This window comes from Drosophila bipectinata, chromosome 3L, assembly GCF_030179905.1.
Source record: "Drosophila bipectinata strain 14024-0381.07 chromosome 3L, DbipHiC1v2, whole genome shotgun sequence".
In the NCBI taxonomy this organism is placed as follows: Eukaryota; Metazoa; Arthropoda; class Insecta; order Diptera; family Drosophilidae; genus Drosophila; species Drosophila bipectinata.
Genome location: NC_091738.1, coordinates 10,201,591 through 10,228,336, shown reverse-complemented (window position 1 = coordinate 10,228,336; position 26,746 = coordinate 10,201,591). Strand labels below are relative to the sequence as shown.

At 43.0% G+C, this 26,746-nt stretch overlaps 2 protein-coding genes across 3 annotated transcripts; both read left to right on the top strand.

Annotated features, from left to right (window-relative positions):
• Window positions 1-171: 171 nt before the first annotated feature.
• Window positions 172-25,028, top strand: gogo (golden goal). 2 transcript variants are annotated; one of them, XM_017248451.3, is made up of 10 exons: window positions 172-587; window positions 14,432-14,863; window positions 16,373-17,599; window positions 17,923-18,053; window positions 21,467-21,697; window positions 22,449-22,755; window positions 22,824-22,991; window positions 23,061-23,346; window positions 23,408-23,846; window positions 23,926-25,028. In XM_017248451.3, exons 2-10 carry the CDS (start codon window positions 14,731-14,733, stop codon window positions 24,847-24,849), a joined length of 3,846 nt encoding a protein of 1,281 aa, XP_017103940.2. In that variant the 5' UTR covers window positions 172-587; window positions 14,432-14,730; the 3' UTR covers window positions 24,850-25,028. The 2 variants fall into 2 exon arrangements, with proteins under 2 accessions (XP_017103940.2, XP_070136534.1); XM_070280433.1 differs by lacking the exon at window positions 172-587 and adding an exon at window positions 603-731.
• LOC108130116 (cilia- and flagella-associated protein 157) lies at window positions 19,394-21,313 on the top strand. Its single transcript, XM_017248456.3, has one exon. The coding sequence runs from the start codon at window positions 19,482-19,484 to the stop codon at window positions 21,273-21,275; it is 1,794 nt and encodes a 597-aa protein (XP_017103945.2). The 5' UTR covers window positions 19,394-19,481; the 3' UTR covers window positions 21,276-21,313.
• Window positions 25,029-26,746: the final 1,718 nt, after the last annotated feature.

The following is a 26,746-nucleotide window of genomic DNA, read 5'->3' as shown; positions in this document are numbered from 1 at the left end:
ATCACATTTCTCTCAGCATTTCACTCGCTCTCTGCGCACTCCTCACTCCAGCGGCAGCATGCGCCTGTCGCTTTTTTCCCGAGGACTCGATGTCCGTTTCCCATCCTGCCACCTCGAGCTCGGCTGTGCGCTCGTGGCTTGTTTTGGCTCTGGCCGGTGGCTCAAAGTCGCGTGCTTACCAGTTTGCTGTCGTCGCTGTACGTGGATGAAAGTGTGCTCCGTTCCGCTCCGATTTGTATACAACTTCACACGTTAGGAGTCGTCCTATCCGGATGCAATTGTAAAACTCGTTGTGGTTCAAGTGGATCCGAATGAAGTTGTTCCGTTGTTTTGTGCCGCCGAGTGGAGTGTCACTTGAAAATTGTCAAAATTGAATTTTGCTAGCCTGGCCGGTGAATATGGCCATGGCCTAAAGTGAACAAAGGCCCTTCAAATGGCCATAACGAGTGCTTTGGTCTTTGTCTGGCTTCGATATTTGAACTCAAATTAAAGTGATTTCCGGATTAAGGAGGATAGTTATCAAGAGATACTTACATATGTGGACACAATAGTGAACTGCCAACAATAAACGTATATCTGTGTGCCGGGTAAGTGATCCCTACGTGATTCCGGCTGGTTCATTCATAAGAATCCTTTACGAGTGTCTGGCGGTCTGATTCCCGCTCTCGTTTTTGGTGGTGTTTCCAAAATTGCATACAATTCGGGGTGTTTTTTCCAAACGGCGACGACAGGTATGGGATAATCAATTCGAAGGAAGACTAGACTCTAAAAGGAACTCAAACAATAATAATTATAATCCTATATCATATTTTCGAATATCAATATTTTGAAGTTGAAAATGAATCAATATTTTCCGAAATTGCGTGTGAGGAATCCATACATAATATATGTAAACAAAGCAGGACTCTAGAATATAAATGGATCGATATATTATTCTTACTCATCCTGTGGGGTAGTGTTTTTCTATGGTTTTGTTCAGTTCAGGCTTGTAAGTACAATTTAATGTTAATGTTACCTTTTGGATTTACAGGGTATAGTCAATGGTTCGAGCCCACAGAACATTTAAAATCCATTAAATTGAATTTCCTTTGAGGACGATTTTCCTTTTGTTGGCCTGTCTCCCTTGGTTCTGTCAAGTACAAAGGCGGTCAATTGCCGAGCAGAAAGGGTCTCGGAAAAGACTGACAATGGAAATCCGTCAGATATCTTTAATTTCCCCAGAATCCTTTGAGATGCTTCCTCTGCCATTTGGCATTAGATTTGTTTCAACCATATTGGTGTTAAATGAAGTTAAGGAGAGTGCTCTGATTTAGGATCATTCTGGATAGTGAGGTAATATAACATATGTTCATACGCAGTTAGAATGAGATTTTATCTAAAAAAAAAGAAATGTTTCTTCATTTCCTGATTTCAATTCAAGCAATAAAAAGCATCTCTATTTGTTTTTATTTTACCGGACTTCCTGGCTCAAAAATATACAAAAAAACAACATCTTTCTAATTATGTATATGCATACACATGGGTATACTCGTGCCTTGGACCTGTGATGTCACAGGTCTTGGTTGCATTCAATTTGACTCGCTTAGAAATGCACCCCAACACTCCCAACCACCCACTCGGCCCCCAACTCCAGAACCAGAACACATGTCATGCTATACCCTGTGGGTAGCCCTGCCTGAAAAGAAAAACAGAACAAAGTGAGACCCAGACTAAATTAATCAGGGGCCAGGTAACGATTGGAGAGCGCAGCAGATTGCCGGAGTGCCGAAGGGGGTTGGCATCCAACCTGGTAGAAGCACGGTGAATTGGTAAAAACAACCCCATATGGGACTATCTTTCTAGCTCACGAATATTCAACATTTATTCATACACACCAAAATATAGGTGTTTTTAAAACTATGGCTTAAATCCAATCAAATGTCAGGAAACTTTTTTAATTACCTTCATTATGAATCCTGTAGTCCTAATCATTAACACATACAACACATCAGCAACAGCTTAAAGTATGCATTTTTGAAGCCAAAATTAGAAACGTAAACTTTTCTAATAAATGAGAAAACAGGAACAGGACGACCTGGCTTACTAAAGAAACATTTTTGATGGTAAAGTCAGCCAGCATTTTAGAATGTTTTGTTAACTTTTCCCTGTCTATTTTTTTGTATTTTGCAACATAAACTGTGAAAATTGGGGATGAAAGTATAACAGCTGATGGCCATGTCCATGGATAGCCAACCAATCCTTTCTCACGGGTTAGTTGCCTTTTCCTTTTGCAGTCCTGGCTGGCAAACATACAAATGCTGGCAAAAATGTTTATTTAGTAACTTGAGTCCCTCGAGTTGACTTCTGCTTCCCAAGAAGATTTGTTTATTAACTTTCAATGGATTTGGAATATTTGTATATTTTGGATATTTTCATAATGAAATAGTACATATCCTTAAAATGATTTGCATTTATGATAGAAAATCATAAATGAGGCAGAAGCAATTGCTGTTGATGGGGCAGAAACGACACTTTTGCCGCACAAAGTTGAAAGGCAAACAAATACTCACGGACTATTTAAAAGTCGGAAAGAACTTGACTACCGAGGCCGAAGAACTTTTCCGGATTACGCCTGCTGCGTAATTTCAGAGGCACCCCATTCCGCCTTCGGCAAAGTATTTGTAGCATTAAACACTGTTCAGGCTCCACTCCTTCGTGGTGGGGGTTTTTTGTGAACTATTAAAAAGTGAGCAGAATTCTTTTGGGGGAGGTTGGGGGAGAGTGGAGCACGGAGAACGGAGAACGGAGGCCACCGACCGAGCAAACCGCTCGGAAAGAAGGCGGTCCTGTGTGGTGGGTGGGCGGTGTGCGGTTTGGATGATTATCCAAGTTTTACCATTCTTTCCCTGACTGACGGTCTCACTTCTGCAACACCATCAACAGCCACATCCACAGCCACAGCCGCAGCGCATAGTTATGGGAAAATCTTTTAATTAATTTAAAACTAATTTCCTTGAAAGCCAAGTGAAATGACCTTTCAGAGGGAACTCATGCACAGCTCAAGGAGATGAAAGCCGTTCGTCCGTCCGTCCACACATACTCGTCGAGCAATTTAATTTAAATATTTCCACTCAGACTTTGGTTTGATGAAATTAAGTTCGGCAGGGACACCTTAAGACCATAGCACAAAGATTAAATCGCAAACTGTTATGAAAGTGCAACATAATCATATCAGATAAATTCCATTTCCTTTGATGTAAGCGAAAAACTTGCTAAAGAGGGGATTTTTTCCGGGTCTGCAATCTTGAATGGCTGGTCTGCAACTTTGATGAACAACTCTCGACTATTGAGGGAATTATTCAAATGCATTCGGTGAACCAGCCGGTGCCTCGTTCTCCTGCTCTCCTGCCCCCTTCCAAGATCAAGTGAAAGTGGATTAGCAATTTGTTAAGCCAACAATTTACTTAGCTCTGTGGGGCTTCACTTTGGCGAGTTGTTTGCACTTGGCCAGTGGAATGCTGCCCTTTTTCTGCAATTCTGCTGCTGCCGTTGCCGTTACTCCAAGGATATCCGATGACCGTGCGGAATGACAACCATGGGCTTCGCTTTGCCCTCCACCATTACTCCCTCATCCCACAGCATTGTATTTAATTGTAATTTTAACTTTTGCCATTTAAGTGTCTGTTATGTGCCATCTGGAGCGACTTGTCTGCTTCAGCGGTGTATCCTTTTCCAGCTCGTCCTGTCACGGCATATTTGCCAGTCGTAAACGTTTCAAGTTTTTGGCTAAATGCAATTGTGGCCACTTCGTGTCAACGTATGTCTGCACTTGCCGCGCCACATCGAATTGAGTGCACACACGGCGTATACGCAATTTTCAAAGCACATAATGAGCAACTCGTAATTGCAGCTTTAACATAATTAAAATATAATTGAATTAATTCAACATTCGTGTTATTAGGTCAGTAAATGAAAGTGGCAATTGAAGGTTACTAAATAGTTTTGGTTTTGGTTGTGGAATTGGAGTATGTGGTGCGCTTTAAAGGCGCTTTAAAAAACCATTTTTTCTGGATAAATACCATTTCTTAAGAAGACAATTTATCAGAACCAGAAAGAACTCCCATTTTAATTTTCCGCTAAACGTTGAAAAATAAGCTAAAACACAAAAAAAAAAGCCACATACGCAATTACTCTCACACCATTCTTAAGGTTTAATTTGCAATTTATGCGACAATGGAATTCGTCTGTCGCGACGGAAACAGAATAAACACCCATTTCCGGTGTAAGTCTGTGTGTCCCAAGGAGAAAATTTATAAAAAAGAAATCCTCGCTCGTGTGAGTGCGTGTGTCTTTGAAGAAAGGCAAATAATCAAGGAGCAGGTACAATAACACTCAAGGTACTTTGCCAGAAACTGGGGGGGCCCTTCCACGTGGCAAGAAAAACAAGGCTGTACGATTAAATAAAATACTTCCTAATAAAAAAACGCAAATTTAATTTACCTTCCGAGGCTGTCGGCTCGCAGCAAACATAAATCGAAGTCAACGAGGTGCCCCAATACGGTAACACCTCTTCCTTGGATCCTTTGTGTCCTAGCTAACCTCAGAACACTGCGAAAAAATATGTAGTTGCTGAATAAATATTAATATTAGGGCTAACTGTTTCTTATCGTAGTAAAAAATCCTAGTCTTTGTTATCTTAGATCCTTTTTTCTTGATTTTTTTTTTCAAGTGCATAGGCTTGTTCCTGTCGCTTCCTTCTCCGCTCATTATGCTCCCCAGTTTTAGGATACGGAAGCAGGAGTTGTATATGGCGTGTCATAAGCCTCCACCACCTCCCCAAAAAACAATTTTCCCGGTCCACAAGCATTTTATGGGGTAGGGAGATTGGATGGGAGACGGTTTGTTGTGGAAGTTGGGTATATAGAGTGTACCATGTGGTGATGGTTGAGGTGGCTGAGGCGCCATATTTCCAACTACATCTGATGCCTACAAGGCACGTGATGGTGAATATAATGAGAACAATTTTTATTTAAATTAGATCCACCGCCGGACACTTGGCTCAATTATGGATGGGCTGCCGGGCAGCTGGAGTCTGTCCGGAGTCCTTCAGTTGGTCATCTGCCGAATGATACAGATATGATACAGAACTGATACAGTAATGATACAGAACAGATACAGATACTCGCTCATAAAATAAACTAAATGACCTGCTTTTGGCTGATTACTTTTCAACGTGCTGTCATGAAATTGGAATATTTTGCAATATGTGTTTTGGTTTACACTGGAAATCTTTCTCAAATTTAAATATTTTTTAAACAAATTATATTTAGAGGAGCTTCGAGATCTTCTTGACTAATAGAATTTCTAAATTTGTCTAGCCTGTAATTTTTTTTAAAACCCTTGGGCTTCATTCTTTCTAATGCTCTATTTTTTGGTACTCCAATTTAAGCCGTATTCTTGAAACGAAGCCCTGCTTTGGGCCCTGCTCATTATCGTAATGGACGTGTTGGGCAGGGTGTTTTGCCCGTAGGATAGGGTGGGTCGGTGGGTGTACATTCCATTAATCATGCCGAGAATACAGCTCCCAGGGCCGTGAAACACAACCGCAGAATCAACAACAACAAATCATGCGAAAGCAAATGCGCAAATAATGCCGCTTAAAATTTCAATGCCTCGGCATTATTCATTCCAACCCAAAGCCGTTATCGGAAATTAATTTTCAAAATCCTCTTAATGGTTACGCTGAGAGACTGCGAGACAGGATTTATGAATGTACAGATAGTCCAGTCACCGAGTTATAGTTTGTTTTAGCCATATTGCAACTATTTGCCACAAATAATTAAAAAATAAATATTTATTTCAAAATTTGCAATAGGGACTTCCCAAAAAAGGGTATTCAAAAGGGCGCAGTTGCAGTTGAGAAACTAATTACAGGGACTACATCCCCTTGGCCAGTCAATATTTGCCGAGCCGATGGCAAAAGCCACAAAAGTGCAGTAATTATGTGCCTAGCTTTTTGGGCTTTATTTTCCTTTTGAAATAATACATTTTGGTCACGCAATATGGTGTCCGTTTAAATCATATCCTAGCAATTTGGTTGGATATTTTCAATATAAATTCCCCAGCCAGACTAGATAATTGCTATAAAAATAAGCAAAAATGAAATAAACATTATGCAAATGTTAGTGTCTGCATGGCTTTGAATTCTGTAGTGGATTAAAATACTAAACAAGAAAATAAAAGCCACAGACTTTCTATAAATGATTTTGATTTATTTTTTTTCAAGCTCTGTCGGTTCGTTTCTGAAATTAATTAAGGCTGACTGGCTATTTTTTGGCCAACATATTGCTGACCAAAAAGAGTTGGCGCCGCTTCTTTCGATTTGCTTAATGAACTCCTTGGTCCTGTCGTTGCCATCGATTAATGGATTTCGTCCGCTTGAAGGCTCTGGCGCCTGAAAGGCTGCCATAAAAACTGACAAATCAACATCCAGCTGTTTCAGCGTCAACGACCACAAATACACACACACCAGCCCACCCGCACCCATACACTTTTGGAAGTGCGCAGCAAAAAAAAATAAAAAGGATACTACGTCCTGAGGGGTAAGAACGGGAAGATATACTCCAGCGACGACATTGCTCCACAGGACTCAATGGCAGAGTTATGCAAATATGAATATATGTATTTTGGCTTCATTTTTGTGGTGTCTGCCAGCCGATAAGGGAAAGGACCAACTTCATCCGGCAATAGTCCTGAAATTCAACAATCGAAAATCAACGCAGAGACTTTCCACTTTTGCGACCCTAATAATCCGCCCTTTCGCTTTCTTTTTTTTCGCTGATTCGGCGATATGGCGATGTATGTTGTTTATCCGATCTATTCGGACGTGTGGGTTCGCCGGATGGAAAATTATAAATCTGGGTCAGCAGCAAATTGCTTGTAATTCATTCTTTCCCATATAAAGACATTTGAGGAGCATTATTCAAGATTATGCGGGCTGGGCACAGTCTGTGCGGTTTTCTTATCTCTGAAGATGTAAAGCAATTTCAATTTCTAATAAAAATTATCGCTTTTTTTGCAGTCACATGGAGGAGAAGGAGAAATTGTGGGTGTTGAGATTTATAAGATGACTTCGTTTGTAGTAATTGAATTAGATTTCCAGCTTCTTGAAGTATCTGTATGGTATATTCTTCGATAGATGGCTTAGAGAGTAATTCTCGCAACTTAAAGACAGTGACTAATACCGTGAAAATCCTGAGCTCATTGATAAGACCTCATTTGACTTCAGAGTGGTAATTAATAAGCCCCATGTCTTGTATATGCAGATACGTGTGTATCTCACGGATGCGGATTCCTAGTGCTGAGCTGCTGTTTGAAGCCAACTTTATGGCACGAAACAAAGACGACAGCCACAAGACTCTAGACCAAGACTCATGACACCCGGGGGCGTTCCAGAAGCAAAAGCACAGAGAGCTACTCGTGGCACAGACAACAGGAGGCGGACACCGACAATGTGGCTGACTGATTTAAGTGCACATTTAGTGGAAGAATCCCGCCCCACTCGCAGCCGTCCTGACACGGCTTGCATCTGTAGCTTCCCTAGACACTGGTCGAAATTGTCAAGAATATGTAGTCTTATTTTGTATATATTTAAGGGAGAACTTGGGAGAACTAAACAACTTTTGCTTGAAATTTGGAGTTCCAGTAGAAAGTAGTTGTAACTATCATTAAATATTAGACCTCACTTTTATGACTAACATAGACTTGCAGTAAAATGTTAAACACCTTTGATGACTTTTATATTTTAAGACTGGAATAAACCCGCATTTTGGCCCTGTCTAGTCCACTGTGGCTGTCTTAGATTGCGGTCTAGTCACTAAGTTTTCCTGTGCAGACGTCGCAGACGTTTACGTTTATTAAAATGAAGTCAGTTCAGCTCGGGTGCCGGGTCCGGGTCCGACAGTTTCTGTGGTGGTGCCAACGTTGGGCCTTCAATTATTAAGTAGCACTTACAGTGTTGCCACGGCAGAGACGTGGCAAAAGGACGAACGGAACGGGAACGGGAAGCGCCGAGATGGATGCAGGACTCCCTTTAATGTCCACCTGCATGCAATCCAGCCATTGGCCCCGGGGCGCCCTATGAAGTACCTTCGTGTTCATGCACAACTGACTGAGCCATCCACTGAAAGAAAACTTTATTAAATCCAGGCTTAGAATTACAAGCAGCCTCTTCTTTCTGAAATCCTCGCTCTGGAACTATGCGATTAAAAGTAGTACCAAGAGAAATTAGTGTAAACCATTAATTAAATTTTAGCCAACATATAGTACTCTCACTTAAAGGATTAAAGTACTTTTATTACCGGATTGCATTCCGACATGGTTTTTCCACCTCGGCTAGGCACTGCCCATTAACTTTTCTAAATGCTCTCCCGGTTGTCGGGGTTCCTGGGGAGGTCCATTCGTCATGGGGCGGTGACTGTAATATACATATTATTTACCCTGCGGCTTGTCGAGGATCCCACCTAACTTCTGATGAAAGAGTTGCAAGTTTGTGGGGGCGCTTTCGGGAGGCTAGAGTCGCGAGTGCGGGAAAATGCGAGTGGGTGGGCGAGGTAGCACCACATTTTCCCACTCGGTGGCCCGGCGCCACCGTCAATGTCAATTGCACCGTGCACGCGAAATGTGTTGGGTTAGTCCTGTGGAAATTGCCAACACGATAAGGATGCAGTCTGGAATAATTTTCGCCTCGCCAGGTTTCCAGACTGCTCCTCCACTTTGATGAGCTCAATCGCCAGTCCCATGTCGGGGGACAGCCAGTCCCCCAAAGGCTTCGTCTAGTGTGTTGGTCGACCATTGTTCGAAAATCATAAATGGCCTCACGCAATGAAAATATTCCCAAGACTCTTCAAATAAAATGGCTTCTATAAAAACATTCACAAGCTAATGGAAAAGGACACTGCTTCTACACGTATTTCAATCCATAGAAATGCGGTACTTTAATATTAAATGTCTTTGTTAATAAAATCAGAAGGAATTTTCCTAGTGATTTTTATACATTTCTTTAAAATATTGAAAATGCATGCAAATAACTTTCTGAGTCACCCAGAAGGCTATATCTTCGCCAAAAATCATCGGATTTTTGAGCGGAATATCTTAAATGATTCGTGAATCGATTCTCCACTAATCTGCATTAAAATCCTGAAAAAAAATATTTTTGATATTATTTTTTTTTTTAAAAGAACAGAAATGGCCATCTGAGTCACCCAGAAGGCCATATCTTGGCAAAAACTCATCGGATTCTTGAACGGAGTACCTTAAAGGATTCGTGGATCGATTCTCCACTAATCTGCATTCAAATCCAGGAACAAAATATTTTTGAAATTTTTTCTCAAATTTTCTGGGGGGTCCCCTTCGAAATTCCGAAAAAGTACGGAAATGGCCATCTGAGTCACCCAGAAGGCTATATCTAAGCCAAAACTCATCGGATTCTTGAGCGGAATATCTTAAATGATTCGTGGATCGATTCTCCAATAATCTGCATTAAAATCCAGGAACAAAATATTTTTCAGATTTTTTCTCAAATTTTCTGGGGGGTCCCCTTCGAAATTCCGAAAAAGTACGGAAATGGCCATCTGAGTCACCCAGAAGGCTATATCTAAGCCAAAACTCATCGGATTCTTGAGCGGAATAGCTTAAATGATTCGTGGATCGATTCTCCAATAATCTGCATTAAAATCCAGGAACAAAATATTTTTCAGATTTTTTCTCAAATTTTCTGGGGGGTCCCCTTCGAAATTCCGAAAAAGAGCGGAAATGCCCATCTGAGTCACCCAGAAGGCTATATCTAAGCCAAAACTCATCGGATTCTTGAGCGGAGTACCTTAAATGATTCTTGGATCGATTCTCCACTAATCTGCATTCAAATCCAGAAACAAAAAAAATGGTTCTTTAAAAAGCTTTGCTCAGCCAGTAAGCATCCTTTCCTTGTTAATATACACTTAGCTGTATGCGCCCCGTCTATAAATATATTTATTGCGTTTTAAAAGTGGAGCAGCGTGTAATAAACATAAGTACTGCGTTTTTAATGTCCCAAGTAAATTATAATTTTAAACTCCTTTGTATTTTTTGTTCGTAACCGCGTTAAGAGGCGGTCTGTTTACTGGACTCACTCGAACGATTCTGCGGTTGATGCCGCAGTCATTAAAGTTTTTCTTTTTTTTATATTTACTTTTTGTGGTTTTGGTGTCAAGTATAAGTACTGCCCCGCCCTCTTCACATTGTTGTGGGGCTTTAACCCTCCGAGCTGTAGAGCATTTATTTTTGTCCTTTTGGTTTCGGGTGTTGTGCTTCCAAGTAGTTGTTTCGGTAGCTGATCCAATTGTGGCTTCGCACAAGGAGCTTGCCAAGTGGGTGTTGCTTAAATAGCATCCGGAAAGATAGGTCAGCATTTTAAATTTAAAACGAGAAACAAAATACTATGTCTAGCTGGACAAAGAAACCCCGATTCCCATTAGATAATTTTCTCATTCATTAACTAAACCAATTTGCGGGTGTTTTTGGTTTTTCACAAAGAGCAGCTCGCTCGGTTCTCGGAATGAAAAGGGAAATGTAAAATCAGATCTACCTTTTCATTCTTTGTTTGCCTTTTGTGTGGCAGGACATGGGGTTTCCCGAGCTCCTTGTTGAGTTGACTTCCGCAATTTTCGTATTTACTTATCTTTATTATTTGGCCAAATGAGCAAATGGCTCTGGACACCGGCCAGGTCCTCACTTTGTATGCGAACGAGGTCCGTTTCAGGTAATTACATACAACAGGGAGTACTACACGTACATACCTGTACCATATTGTGAGGGGTTTTATTTTTAGTTTTTTAACCCATTTACCCATCTGGTGGTCACCAGGTGGGGTGCACCAGGTGGCGGTCAGGATGTGAGCACCGCAGCATGCGGGCGTCGAAATGGACTTTTAAGTGCAGACTCAGCTCGTTGGGGATCCTTGGCCATTGATTAAGAGTAAACAGAGCATGTAAATGTTTGGATATTCAAACTTTGCGTTTTTTTTCTCCTTTCACTTTGTGCCTGAAAAAAAATGAAAATTTTTGCACATTTTTAAAGCAGGGTGGGGTGTGTGTGCGCGGGTGTGTGAGTCCACAGAGTCACCCCAAAAACAGAATTTGCTTTCTGCCCACAAAGTATAATGAATAACAGCACTCCTCCGTCGAGGCAACAGCGATAACGGGGGCGGGTTCTGGGGTGGTAGTACTAATACTCGTAGCTGGCCACACGCCACCCATTCCGGGGCATTGACATTTTGTCTATCGGGGATAGAGCTCTAAGCACAGGACTAGCTTGCTCCCCGTTGCCCGTTGGTCCCACTCCCCTGGACATGGCCTCGCCCACACTCCGGGACCGGCCATTTCCCGGAGAGGCATGCACCATAATTCTCGAGCCGCCATCGCTTTGATTTTTCGCGCTGCGACAATTTCGCATGCCTAGGCTGGCCACACATGAAAATAATATTACATTTTTAATTTAATGAAAAAATAGAAATATTTTTTTTAAAATTTAAATAAGAACGAAAGAATTTCTAGCTTAAAAGGTGAGGGTTTCCTATATGTAAGCTTCTCCGTTACAATTTCTTGCTTAACTTTGGGATCAACTTGTTAATTAGACAAAATATTCTTATATCCCCTTAAAATTTATTGAAATATTTCTTATTCCTACAAAAAATCTAGATCTCACCCTTCCATATCATTTATTAAAATCTTAAAACCCATTTATATTTCTCGCAGTGCTACTTTAACGAATTAGCGCTCTCCGGCGGGTGGTAACTGGTTGGCAGGATAACGCTGCTTTCAAAGGACCGCATAGTGCAGTTAATAGTTTTCTGATGCCCCAACCCTCCCCGGGGCACACACACGCATTGCTCTCTGACCTCCGATCGCCCACAGCGACAACGATAATCATGTTGATGAGTCCTGGCCCTGCACTATTGAACAGTTCGATTTTAGACAAAACCCTCTAAGCCTCCCCCCCGAAACTTTGGCAATTCAAAATAGAGGGATGGGGGCTGAAGACAAAAAAAAAAAAATAGAAAACAATTCTGTGGGCTCTCTGCTTTCAATTTGGTGCAAATGTCTGTTTCTGTTTTCTGGCCCTGTGCTTTGTTTCCACTACATTTCCCACACTTGCCCAGGACTCTCCCAGGATGACCATGGGATTTGTCTGTAAGTCGGTCTATTTGCACATTCTGTCGGATTTCCATCCGATGGGCCGGACTGAATTTCCCAATTCATATAGGGCTGTCCTCGTTTTCGATTTTGGTTAAACTTCTGGGGAATACTAATTTTAAATTTATGGGAGTACTTGAAGTGCATCCATTAAACTCTTTGTTAAATGTTCAAAACAAAAACAATAAATGGTGTAAGAGATTAGTTTTAATGAAAATTAATGGCTTTATCAAATACACTATATGATATACCATATTTCTCAATGTTTAAGAATTTTTTTATTTGTAAGAAAAAGTATGAAATATTTTCATACATCTTTAGAAAGTTTAAGAAGTCTATAAACAGGGTTTTATGGATTCATTGACATTATAGATATATTAATATCTATTATAAACATTAAAACCATATAAAAACTTCATAAATCCTTAAAATTAACCATAAAAAAACAACAAATATTAAATTCCCAATGGAAACCGATTAATGTCACTTTGAGTTTGAAGAACAATATAAATGGGGACTAGATTGATTTCCCATTCATTGAAATGGGTAGTTTGAAATGCGCCCCCGAATATCTATGGGAAATCGGTCATTCAGCCCGATGATTTTGGCTGTAAAAGGCCTTCGCCACATCCAACAGCCAACAACCAACTGTTGTTGGGACCCATTTCAAAACGGTTTAATGCGCCAGGATACACGTGTGTGTCGGGGTGTCTGCCTGTATGTGTTCGGGTGGCAATTGGCAGGACCAACTCATTAGCGCGAGGGCGAACAATGTTGCCCACACATACATATTGTATGTATGTAGGCCACATAGCATCTGGCCGGACCGGCCCTTTCCGAACCGTGCGTGTCCGCAATTAAAGTCACGGTGGATGGAGGGTCCGTGTCCCAGTGACGCGACAGATTTCGCTAATGACGATGTCTATATGGGGTCCAGGGGTCAGGGGTGCTGACTGTAGGCAGCGGAAAGGATTCCTTTCATGCGCTAACACAACATGAACCAACTGCAGAACTTTTGTGATGAATCGAAAAACTGAAACTACAGAAATTAGATGTGCATGTCAGTCAGCAAATTACTGAACTCCTCGCCCACCGCATCCTGACAGCCGGTGATATATCGCCGTCCTAGACCCTTGTTCAAAAATGTTGTTAATATTTTATTTGTGGTAGATTATTTAATTACATCGGCAAACCATAGGCCACACACTCAACAAAAAATACAATATAAAAATGGGATTATATATTACATTTAATGGAGGTACTTAAAGGCTTTTTAGGTAAATTATGATTTATTATAATAACTTGTTTAAATGTGTTTTTGTATAATTGCCATAGATAAATTAAATCATTATTTTCATATGATTCCATTATCTACAAATCCCCCTATTGTCAGGCTTTTTAGAAGGTAGCGTCTAGTCATTTCCTGTCCTGACTTTTCCTCTTTTATGTTTGTGTTTTTCCTTTTGTCCTGGACCATAACTTTCGATGAAATTGCATTGAATTGTGGAAATAATCGCCATAAAAATGTTTCGTGCACGACTTGTAATTGGTTTAAGAATTTATGAGGGTTGATTGTGTTTTTCTTTATATTTTTTTTTGTTCTCCCCTTTCAAGATACGCCGGCACTGGGCCTGCTCAGGTCATATGTGAGGGGTTCAGGGTTTTTTTTTTTTGGGTTAGGGGTTGGGGATGTTTTATGCTCTGATAGGGGCCATTGACACTCTTTATTGTTGGGACTTCACTTTCAAGCTTTTGGCTCAAATGACATTTGTTTTGTATTGAGAGCGAATAGAGCCTTTCAGCTCATAGACTGCTGATTCATGTAAAAACACAATGGCATTTTGTGGTTTAAACACAAATTTTTTGGCTATTTTTCATAAAGGATTTTAAGCAAAAATGAAAAATATTAAAATAAATGAAAAATACTTAGAAAGTTTTGCAGTTCGAGTGCTGCAGTTTTATTCAATTTAGAGCTCAAGAGTCACAAACAGTTTCGAACTCTGTCCCTAAAAATGAAAGAAATTCTTGAAGCTCGCAAATATTTGCACAATTTTTTGGCTCGCAAAAATTCAACTATGAATCTAAAAAATTTAAATTCAAAATCTGTCCATTTCGTGTGCATGTCAGTATATAAAATCAGAATCCAGACAGTCAGAATTATCTTGCATTTGATTTGTGTATCTTTTTGTAACGTCAAACTTTGCCTCTTATTTTGTTTGCAGGATATGCCTGGCAGGCTGAATTTTTTGCGGCAAAAGAAAGGCCAACGTCAAGTCAGTGGGATTTCTTTCCTTTTGGCGATGAGAGCCAAACAAATGACACGCCTTCTATAAGGGACAGAAGTCATCTAGCATTCGCGCAGGATGTGTGCCAGCGACGTGGAACCTGCAGAATCGGGCTCGATGGAAGCCTGAGTGGCGGGAGGAGATTCCTTAGACAGACACCTCTGATTGAATTGGCAACAGAAGCACCGACGGCTAAAACAACAACACCAACAAGTACTACAAGAAAAACAAAGGACATGCGAAAGAATACGATGGCGAATCGGAGGCGCAGAAAGAGGACCATCGGGATGCTGACATCAGGCCTAAAATCAGTAGTCAAGTGGAAAATTATTGTATCATCCATAATGTTGCTCTTATTAAGTGGGACAAGTGAGTAAAACTCATATACAGCAGTGCTCCTGACTGCTTCTGACACATTTCTGGGACTCGGACTGGGACTGACTAAATAAATATCTGCACCGATTCCCTTGGAACTCTGTGCGTATACGTAATATTTGTGAATACAAATTGCTTTTAGGTAAAATAAACCAAACTGTGTATTTGTCCCTTTATTCATACAAATTTTGTTCTGTAAAATTTACACAAAAGTTAATGTGCTTTTGGCCAAAAACTGGTGCCAAAGTTAGTTGTATAGTAAGTATACGCATGGTGTTCTCTTAAAGTTTGTATAATAGCTTCTGATATTCAAACAAAAGAAGAGGAGTTTTATGTTTCAATATCCCCTTTGAGGGTAAGGGAAGGGCAGAATGTAGCTAGGATAATAAATTTTGTTTTATGATGCAGGTTACACAGCTTGTATTTTACTTAAAGACTTTACAAACAAACTAACTAACATGGAAAATTTCCAGTTAATATTTTGTTTTGAATGAATATTCCTGAAAGGATACAGTGGACTACAAGCATACAAACTTACAAAGCTTGTAATACAACATAACTATTCTATAATTTCTAAAGGAAACCCGGTTTTTTTACAAATTATAAATTTGAAAATGTAAACACTTCTAATTCTATTGCCTACTTGTATGGGCGTCCGGAAGTTCAATAGTAATGAGGGGTAAAATTTTACCGTTCTTTTGGGTATGATAACATATCAGAAGATGCTTTATTTTGTTAACTATTCAATAAAATTAAAAAAAAAATTAATTAAAAAATAGCGCCCTCCTCCTCGATTCTCATAGGTTGCACTTAAGCAGGCCCGAAAAATCGGGGAAAAATATTTATTTATTTCTTGTAAATTTTTTTTTTTTTTTGCTTTTGTTGTTGTAAGATTTTATTGTAGTATTTGGTTGTTGTAATTTTTATTGCTTAAATTTTTTGTTGTACTTTTTTATAATAATTTTTTTTGAGTAATTTTTTATTTAAAATTTTTTTTTTTTTTTATTTGGTTTTATTATTTTATATTTATGTCCTGTTATATCTTATGCCATACATGCAACTGATTAATCCTTAATGCTTTAACTTTGATGTTTTTTAAGATAAAAACTTGGTAATTATTTTTAAATTTTTTAAGAGGATCCAATGGCCAACATAACTGCAAGTGTACATCAACGGCACTGCCTGATATCCTTTTTTGTTAGCCTTTCAGTTTTAAAAAGTTTATTTATTTTAGGAAAAGTAAAAAAGAGTATTAAATCTTCAGTATCCAGATGAAGGATAAGAGTCCCTTGTTTTTGTTTTGCTTGCATAATTTGCACCCGAGGGAGCTGTGGGATGTGCGACTCAATTTACACGACCAGGACACCGAGGGCGATGACAACAATAGTCCTAGAGCCGAGCCTCTTGAAACGGGGCCACCATATAAATTACAAAGATTTATAATTTTTATCTTTCCCATTCTGCTTTCCATATGGTGTTGCTGTGATTCCAATTCGACAAAAGGTCACGTGCTGGCTGTGCGAAAGGGTCGCCTGATGTCCCCCAGTACGTTCACCGCCCTCAGCGGAGACCTGCATGTGCAGATCCAGTTCAATGGCAAGGATGAGGACGACATGCCGTACAGAACAACCGCACAGCCCGACGAACACTTGAGCCAGGACTCGACGGGGCACAAGAACTCCATAATGAGCACTTTAGTCATTAGCAAAATCATTGATGACGTTCCAACGCCAGAACAGGGACAGGGAAAGGACTTAATCGAGGGGAGTTCCTCCAACGGAAGCCAGGTGGTCCTGCAGAGGCGTCGCAAGGAAGTGGTTCAGAATATCCCTCTGTTTCCGGATCCCCGGTTCAATGTCACCCAGGTGACAGTGCCCTGCCAGACATTCCTCAAAGGCGGACGCTACGAAATGCAGGTGGTCAGTAATCTGAAGACCATAACGCCGGATCCGCTGGGCACCAATCAGAGCGAGATCCGGACCACAACTCTAGTGCCAGCGCAGGATGAGCGCCTCCTGCAGACCCTGGACGTGCGGTGGCCCAGTGCCGAGATGATCGTGAGTCCTGTGCGGCTGAGGACCTATCCGCGGAGTCCGGTCGAGGTGATGCTACGGTTTCCGGAAGTAAATTGCAACCAGACGGGCAGCCTGGCCCTGCCGGAGTTCTGGCTGGAGCTGATTTACTGCGGCAAGGAGCGAAGCTGCGCCCGGAACGTTAGTCTGGCCAATGTCCTGTTTGCCGAGCAGATTCGAGGTTTTCCCAAAAACAAGACCCTGCATCTGGGCTGCCAATTGTTCGGCCTGGCCGGAAACTATGCCGTCCAACTGCGGCCCATGATTCCGGCCCAAAATGTACCGACCACACGGCGGCTGCTCAGCGTGGACTGGAGCGATGAGTTCGTGTTCAATGTGTACGCCCGCAGCATCTTTCCGTGCGATCCCCACACTGGAATCGGGGTGCTGTACGAGTATCCTGGCTGCATCCTGGAGCAGGGCGACCGGGTGCGTCTGTACGCCAGGCAACGGGCGGACGTGGCCTCCCTGAAGCCACCCACCACCCTGCATTACATCGCCGAGCAGCGTGTGGTTAAGAGCCAGCACTCGCTCCACTTCTCCTGCGACCTATTCTACGAGAAGTACGTGGAGTACTGCTTTGTCTACGTCAGCCAATCAATATCTGGAGCGGTGGCCGATGTTCGGATGGACTGCGTTCCTACATTGCCCGTGAGCGGTAAGTTTTGGGAGGGAAAATACAAGGGAAATTTATATTAAATATTATAATTATTTATTTTCATAAATATCCTAATTATTTTGATTGAAAGCAAAGATTAAAAATCCAATTAATTATCCCCAATTATTACCACAACATTAATGAAGAAAATCCCATTTAATAAATATAGTATTTAAAGCAAAACCACATCCTTTTTTTGCATTCCTTTTCAAAATGAAAAGGAAATAATTGAATTAACAATTTTCCATTTAAATTTTTTGCTTCATTCTTCATTAAATGAATTATGTGGATTAATTTGTGACATTCTGCTCTCATTCCCACAGATTCGGACACTGGGGGCTGGGGTCCATGGAGCGAGTGGACTCCATGTTCGACCAACTGCCTCGGGGGCACCAGGAATCGTTATCGTTTCTGCGACTCACCACCCCCGCGATACGGAGCCAAATTCTGCGAGGTATGTAACCCAATACGGTAGATTAACCTCTGAACGACCTCTGACGCCACCTGATTTGATAAACTTAATAGTGAAGTTTGATTGAGTGCTCAGTGAAATGATTAATACGCGCACATCTGCGAGGGGGCGGTTCCAAGACGCCCTATTTCAATAAGTGCTCCTCAACTATATCCAACGATGGGTGAACTGCGTTCGAGTCTGTCTTGGGGGAGGTCTGTCACCCACGGGATAAGTTTCGGGTTGATTTTCACAAGGGAAGAGTACACAGAAGAAAATAAATGGTAGAATAACTAACTTGAAGACTTCAAGAAGTATTAATATTTTCTTAAAAATTCAAAAAACTCTTTAAAAATCATTCTAAGGATTTCCAAAGTATAATCTTGTTAATAAAATTTAGATTTAGATAATTTCTTTCTATGTAGTATACCCTCATTAGGGCAAAGTGGAACTATTCCATTGTTTTTGTTGTGAAAGAGGCGGAGAAGGTCTGGATGGAGGAGATCTAGGTGCTGGGGTGCTGGGATGTTTTGGATGTCTGCGAACATGTTTCCACACTGCGACACTTGCTCTAGATTGCGTGGGGAATTTACGGCGTTTCCGACAATTGTCGGCCTACTACGCTTCGTTTTATCTTGTTTCTTTTGTTGAGCGTGGAATGGAAAGACTGTGAGGCAGTGGATGGGGAGCTCCTCCGCCTACCGTGCATTTCATTATCCAAAAACTTCCGGCATCAACATCCAGCGATAGGGGCACATTTGCCCGTACTTTACCAACTTGTTCGGAACAATTACAGTCAAAGTTTTTAAATGTTCTTCGCACTTATTGCGAGTAGTTCTTACACGGCTCTGGAAGCTGTGACAATGGAGTGGGTGGTGCCCTCCACATCCCCCCATCAGTGCCCTCCAACTGAAAACCATTCCATAACAATCTGCATTTGGCCCCTAAAGAATAGCTGGGAGGCGTTGCTGGCATGTGTGTATACAAATATTGCACCACGGGCTATTAATCAAACAAAGCTCCGGCACGGCACGGCACGGCAGGCTCTATTTGCTTTTAGAAAACACGGGAATCGGGAATAACCTTTTGTGACCACGCCGGGCCCGGGCACCACAACCTGAAATTAGTGGCTTAGGCTTCTATTAGGCTTAAAGTGTCTTAAAGCGGAAAAATGTTTCATGGTATTCATGGGATTTATGTTGGGAATAAATGAAAATTGTATTTAATTTTCCAACCGAAATGAATAGCTTTTTTATTGTCAAGCTTTGGTAGAGCTTTGATATCCTTGGCAACGATTCCTCAACTAGTTGTTATATTCATTCCCCTAATCAGAAACAGACAAGTCCTATGGAATTTCAGTCTAAATCACAGAAAGAAACAGTAGTCATACTAAATTATTAAAACTGTCAAGTTAGAAAATACTCGAACAAGATGCCGCCAAAACCGGCCGCGAAAAAGAAGAAGGAGGACCCGAACAAGGTCAACCAGGTGGACAGGACCTTCTACGAGCTGACCATCACAGATCTGAACCAGAAGTTGGCCCGCCTTAGGTCCCATCTGTCCACCGTAGACGAGTCCAACATCCAGTTGAGTGAGAAGCTCAAGGAGGTGGAGAGCGATGGCGTGGATGTGGCCGCCCACCTGGAGAGGACTTTGGCCGAGCGAAACAATTCGATTACGGAGCTGGAGGAGCGCCTGGTGGAGATCACCAAGGTGCGGGACGAGGAGAACCAAATCGCCCAGGAGAAGATCAGCGACCTGGAGGCCAAATACAAGGCCATGCATGACCAGCTGACCTCCGAGATAAAGCTTCTCAACGGCAAACTCAATTCCCTGGATGAATTTCGCATCCAGCGGGATGTCCTCTTGGCCAAGTTCGACGACCAGGAAGCCGATCTCAAGGAGAAGGAAAAGGATCACAAGGAGGCCCTGTACAACATGGAGCAGCGGGCAGTGGTGGAGAAGGACGCCCTTAAAAAGGAGGTGGAGCAGAAGCTGTTGCAGGTCTCTGAGGACTTCACGCGCTCCAGCGAAATCCGGAATGCCGGCTACACCCGTCGCCTTATCCGCGAGAACATCGCCCTGCAGAAGGAGATCGATCTGCTGGTCATGTCGCAGATAAAGCTGCAGCAGGCCTTCACCAACCAGAAGGACAAGCACAAGGAGATGGAGGAGCAGTACAGCGCCCTGGATCAGATCAAGAATGAGCTAGTCCGCAACTCGGTGAACAAGATCAAAATCATTGAGGGCCTTACCCGTAACTACGAGAAACTCAAGGCCAAGTACGTGGAGGTGCTGCGCTTCCGCAAGGCCTACGAAGCCCACATGCAGGAGGAGCGCTGCACGAATGTCAAGCAGAAGGATGTGGCCGCCAAGCTCCGGACTCTGGCCAAGCGAATGGAGATCACAGAGCTGGAGAATCGCAATCTGGTGGCCGTTCACGAGCAGCACGAGACCGAGATCATCCGGCTGCGTGGTATGATCCAAGAAATCAAGTGTACGGTCAGGGATGCCATTGTGTCAGAGAATGCAGTCAAGGTGTACCCGGAGCGACTGGAAGAGGCCAATGTGGATGGGCCCGAAGTGGTTAAGGATGTTCGTGAGGAGGCCGTGGCTCTCAGCAAACTGAAACGCGGCGACCTGCTCGCCCAGCTGATGAGCATCGTCAGTTCCCATTCAGAGGAGCTGCCGCGAACTCCGTCGATTGGCTCCATCGGGAGTGCCACCTCCTCCCTGTACGCACCCGGAAAAATGGGCTTCATGCCGCAGCGCCCCAAGCCCACGCCCTTTGATGTATTCCGCAGTGAGGTCATCGACCAAGAGCCGGAACTGGGAATACCAGAGCATCTCAAAAAGCAGCGACTCCTGGACAGGGCCGCACCGACGCTGCGAGGCATCGAAAATAACATCATCGATGTGGAGTTCGGTACCACGTTATATGTGTCGTCGTCCCGCGAGGAGGATGCCATCGAGATTGAGGAGGAGCCGCTCGAGGAGCCGGAGGGCTCCAGCAGCAGTGTCTCTGTCAAGAAGGAAAGCTCCGAGGGCACTGCCCCTCCGCCAGGACCCGTCCAGTTGGCTGTATCACCCTCCATACAGGACGTCAAGAAGACGGCGCCCAGCTCTACGGCCGATACCATGGCCTCGTCCTCGAAGCTTTTCGGAGCAACCGAGGAGGAAGAGGGAGAGGAAGAGGAGGACTACGAGGTTCAGTTCTTCTACTAGAAGTGACTTTAGTTTTCGAAATGTTAATTATTTAATAAAAATTATTGCAATGATGTAAATCAATAAGCTTATATTTAGTAATGGGTTTGGTACTTCTATAAACTATTCATTGTAACTTACTGCATAGTTACTTACTTCATAGTTACTAACTTTGTAGTTACTTACTTCATAGTTATTATTCTTTTTTCCAGGGACCCTCGGTGGAGACGGAAAAGTGTGGCAAGAGCATTGCCGATACATGGGACTGTATCTACGAGACCTCTGGAACATCTATGGCCAAAGCCAATAGCACGGAGGTGAGCCAGGAGATTGGACCCGGATGTCGTTGCGGCTGCATTGTCCATCTGGGCGCCTCGAAGCCCAAACGCATCATTGCCGGAGCCACACAAAGCTGTCCCGGCCGCTCCTTCTGGTTAATACAGGTACGTCACCTTGCCAGATGAAAAAAAAGAACTAGAAATTGCCCTTTGGCCTTTGGTCAAGTTTGAACAACTTTCGAGTTGCCTTTGGAGCCATAACTATAAAAACGAACAATGCCAAGCACTCAGAAGTCCATGAATAAAATTCCGCACGCCTCAGAGGCTGCCTTCCCAAAAAAAAGTGACAAAGGACCTCCACTTAATGTGCCAGGATGCGGAGGACGGGTGGAGGCGAGTGGCTCGCTCGGCCTTTTGGGGGGTTGAACTCAATTCATGCATAATAAATGCCCCACTTGGTAGGCGTTTTGGCCAGGCTCGAAACTATCAATGCGTGCTGAACGTCCCCAAGGATGGGTTGAACTTTCTCCAAAAAGGATAAGTTGATTTTGAATGAATTTATTTCAGAGATGCAGAGAAATTTCTAAAGAAAAGTTAAAGAAAATCAAAATTAACAGTAATACTGTAAAAGTTAATTCAACTATTAATTACTGGGTATCCTGCTGTCGGTATCCTTTTATAAAAGGGTATACAGGTTCCCCAACCACTGGACACAATTGGAATGATTAGACCCGGCAATTGGCACGTTCGATAAGCAGAGGGGATGTGCTGATTGGAAATGGATACTGTATGGTGATGAATGCGCCTGACCCACTTTGGCTTTAGGCATGGGGGTTGGGATGCGAAAACCAAACCAGTTTCCGCATGTTCATACACACACGGAGGCAAATAAAGAATCCTTTTCATTTCCTTGCAGGTGGACGGCGAGGAGAGTATTGCCCTGGCGCTTAGTTTCCTTCGATTACCCTGCGCCACTCAATACATAAAAGTACGCGACGGTCCTTCCCTCTCCTCCACACTTCTGGTGGAGCTGAATGGCGGTGGCCTCGTCCTCAAGGGAGCCACTGGCGAGGGCGGCATCCCCGTATCCGTGGAGTCTACCGGGGGACAGCTTCTGGTGGAGTTCTATGCGGGCGATAGCCAAGCGGGGAATACATCCTCTGCTGCGGTTCAGGATGCCCAATGTACCGGAGGCTTTATGGCGAATGTTCATCAGCTGTTGGGTATGTATAGACTTAAGATATTCCTATCTATGGGTATGTGATGTATTAAGGAGTATTTTTCCTCACAGCTAACATCAGTGGCAATAACACCATTCCCACTCTAGTGGCAGCCACAAGGATCTCCGGGAAAAGCCGGACTAATTCTCAAAAGGCCTTTTCGCGACTCCGATTTACTTTGGTGCATCTCAGCGCCATGATATTTGCCAGTATTATTATCGTAATTAGTGCTCTCCTGGGTAAGTTTCACTCTAAAATTGTTAAAGGATAAAGGATAAAAATATTAATATCCTTTTAAATAAAAACAGGCGCTCAGTATGTGGTGCGCTATCGGAAATACCACTTGGCCGTGGCTAGAAGACAAGATGAGGGTTCTCGTCTGCATACCCCAAGGGCTTCGCTGACTTCTCTACAAGGACCTCCTTCTCGGGCCATGTCCACCACTACCCTCCTCTCGGAGGTGATATATCTGGTAAAGATGCGACCCAAACATCACCTACGCCACTCAATCCTGCGGGAGAGTGTGGATGCCGAAAACCTGACGAGTGAGACGGAGTTCAAGGATACAGATCCGCAGGCCATGCTGGCCAAATGGTAAATACTTAAAAACTATATTAAGGACAGAGTATAAAACTAATATATTTTAAAACTAAAGCGATGAAATGAAGGAGCTGGGAAGCTCGGCGTCTATGCTTACCCTCCGCAATGAGCGCTCCTCGCCAGATCGTCTCTCTCTGGGCGCGGGCAGTGTGATCGGATCACCGTCTTCCGCCGAAGCTGAACTAGCCGGAGTACACAGCCCGGCAGAGGAGTCCAAGGACAGTGGAGCACTGGAGCCCGCCAGTGGCAAGGACAGTGCCAGGGACACTGAGTCCATTATATCCTCGGGCATGAGCTCCCTCTGCAATAGTCCGCCGATGAACAGCAAGCGTCTGAGCAAGTACTCCGATCGCTACGATGCGGCAACGTTGAAGCTGTTATCCTCTCGATTGGATGAGAGCCTGCAGGATGCCAGCTCCTTGCACTCGGTGACGGAGTCCTTGCGGCTGGGCGGACGCCTTGGGTCACGAAGTGTCAGCTCTTCCCTGACAAATGTGAGTTAAGAGGTTTCTGATTTGATCCTCCCAAGAGATGGATTTTCATTTAAAATAATTAAATTTTCTTTGTTTTCAGGGATGCTATTCTCCAGCTGCCAGTGTGGTTAGTACTGCTACCATCAGGACCACCAGCAACCCCAAGGAGTCCAAGGAAAAGCAGAATCGCAAGAAGCTATTGGCCAGACCGGGCTCAGAGTTCTCGTTGGGAAATCAGGAGGAACTGGAGATGGATTATTATGATTACAATGTAATCAACGCCGGCTCGGCACCGGGCTCTTATCTGGGCATGGATCCGGCCTATCTGGTCTGGATTCCGCCCTTCGAGGAGGTGGCCGAACGGGAGGAGGATGACAAAACACCGGAGCCCGAGCCCGAACCCGATCCGGAGAGGGACGAACGGCAGCCGCTGTACGAGGAGATCAAGCTGCCCAAGTATGGACACTATCTGAGCCCGGCCAGCAACACAGAATCCAGCAAGTCCACCACGGCGGATAACACGCCCAGTTCTGAGGAGCGATCCCCACCGAACAGTGGGCGCCCCTCCAAGGCCACCTCACCCTGTGAGGGTGGCAAGTCCCTGCCCCATAAGCAGCCCACTCCGTACATGTCCAGGAAGCAGCGACGCCAGTCCAAGCAGCAGATCCAATCTGCTCTGTCCCTGAGCTCCAACTCCCTGGAACATGAACAGCGCTCCGGCAGGAGCTCCAAGACACCCGCCGAGCTGGCTGCAGTGCATCAGAAACTGGAGGCCGAGGAGGAGCCCAACGAGTCCATGACAGGTTCGTATGTGGAAAAGGAGACGGCGGTAGAGAAGTCCTCGGGGGATCTGCAGGAGTTTCTGGCTCTAGACGACATCCAGTTTGCCGATGAAAGTGGCAGTGATTACGAGGCAGTCAACCTCAAGAAAACCAACAAGACAGAGTCCTCTTTAAACAAGGACGAAGTCCGGACAAAGCTCCTGAGCAGAAGGGAGCCCAAATCCCGGGAGGTGTCCGTTTGAATCAAAAAATAATTATGTAAATAGAAGCAGCACAAAAAGCTCATTAAAGTTTAGATATAGTTTTCGGAAGATCTTGTAAAATACGGGTAATATACTATACATATGTCAGCACCATCAGAAACATAGACCACCTGGAGTACTCTTTTGTTTTTTTTTCCAAAAGTAGACCTTAAGCTCAAATCCAAATAAATGTATACTTTAAAGAGATAAAAAAGAACAAAAAGAATGTAGAGCAAGCTCGTATCTAGTCCCAAAGCTATTGTAAGGCTAAAATGTTTAATCTCACGTTATCCTGTATATAACTTAGCTAAGGTTCACTGTATTCTAAGTATTTATTCGCACTAGATTATGGTTTGATTTGGTTTGGCATTGAATCTGAATTAGAGAATGGGAATTACGGAATATTGTGATCTTTATTTAATCGTGTTCTAGTCAAAATGATAGTCAAAATTAATTGGTATTTTGTTTTTGCCAAAATCTAAAGCCTTTTTGTCACCCTGATCTGTATCTGTTAAGGATTCAATAATAATAAAGTACTTGTACGAAATATATAAAACTTAATTCAGCCTCGTCTTTAATTGGACAATTTTTGTCAAAAAAAGTATTATCCTTTTGCCTGGAAAGCACTATTCAAATCAATTTCTGCAAAAAAAGTTCTGGGATTGTTTTTTTTGCACAAATTGACTTGATAATGCTTCTGGGAAAGGGGCTTTGCCTTAGAAAAATCAATTTCCTTATCTTCCAGCTTGAAATACGATTGATATTGAACGTCGTGTATGTCCAGAGCATGTGCTCTCAATTTCTCCTTCACGGGAGTCTTCAGGTACTTTGAAAGATTCGCCCGATAGGCGAGCAACTCATTGCGAGCTTGCTCCTTCCTCATCTCCTCCAGAAAGGGAGCCTCCTTCTCCGGCTCCTTGGAATGGATCAGCTTGCAAAAGGAGCAGGAATCCATTTTCTTTTTTGGCTTCGACTCCGCCTCAGGGGCTTTCTGTTTAAATGGTATCTGTCGTATGGGCGTTGGGATTTCGGGATGATGGCTCGAAGCATCCAATTTTCGCTTAGATTCTGTGGTCCTTTCTTTGGAAAAGATTTCCGGATATGGAAAAAGTAAGAGGTCACGATCGTTGATGCCATCGACGTCCAGTGACGTGGTTTCAAATGTCAAGTTCACTCCATTTTTCTTACTTAAATATTGCTTCAGTTTTACTAACCTTTCGGAGTAGTCCTCCACGGTGTTCGTTGAAGCCAAACTAGATGAACGACTAAGCTTAGATGAACGCCGTCGATTTCTTTCCGCGGTTAACCGAATAATACCAGCAGTATTTTCGAATTTTGGGGCGTCCAATGTAGCCATATACACCGGCAGTGTGTCCCCAGCAATTACCGTGGCATCCGATCGTGTAGCACCTACTGGACCAATAAAAGGCCACACCGATGATGATATTCTTTTTAAAGAAATTTGGGAACCTAAAGTAAGTCTTCTCTGCGACATGCGAGTAGGGCGAAATGTTTCTGTCAAATTATACGATTTTCTGTGTTTTTTTTCTTTTTTTCCGACAATATTCTTTTTCAGTTTTTTAACCTTGCTGCGCTTTTTGCTGGGCTCTGTAACTTTCTGGCGAACTTTATAGAGATCCATGTAGTTGGGTTTTGCCGAACTCTTATTGGGATCCCCAATTGGAAGTCTGGTTTTTGGAAGTTTATTCTTGGATTTATCTGCAACATTTATATCCGATTTTTTAGGCTCTTCCACCCGAACTGAATATATTTTAACTGGATGACTGGTCTTTCTAAGATTATTCTGTGTATTTTCTTTAACTTTCAGATTAGACTTATAAGGACCTTCCACCCGACCTGTATAGATCTCCTTTTCGAGACGTTGGCTTATCGAATC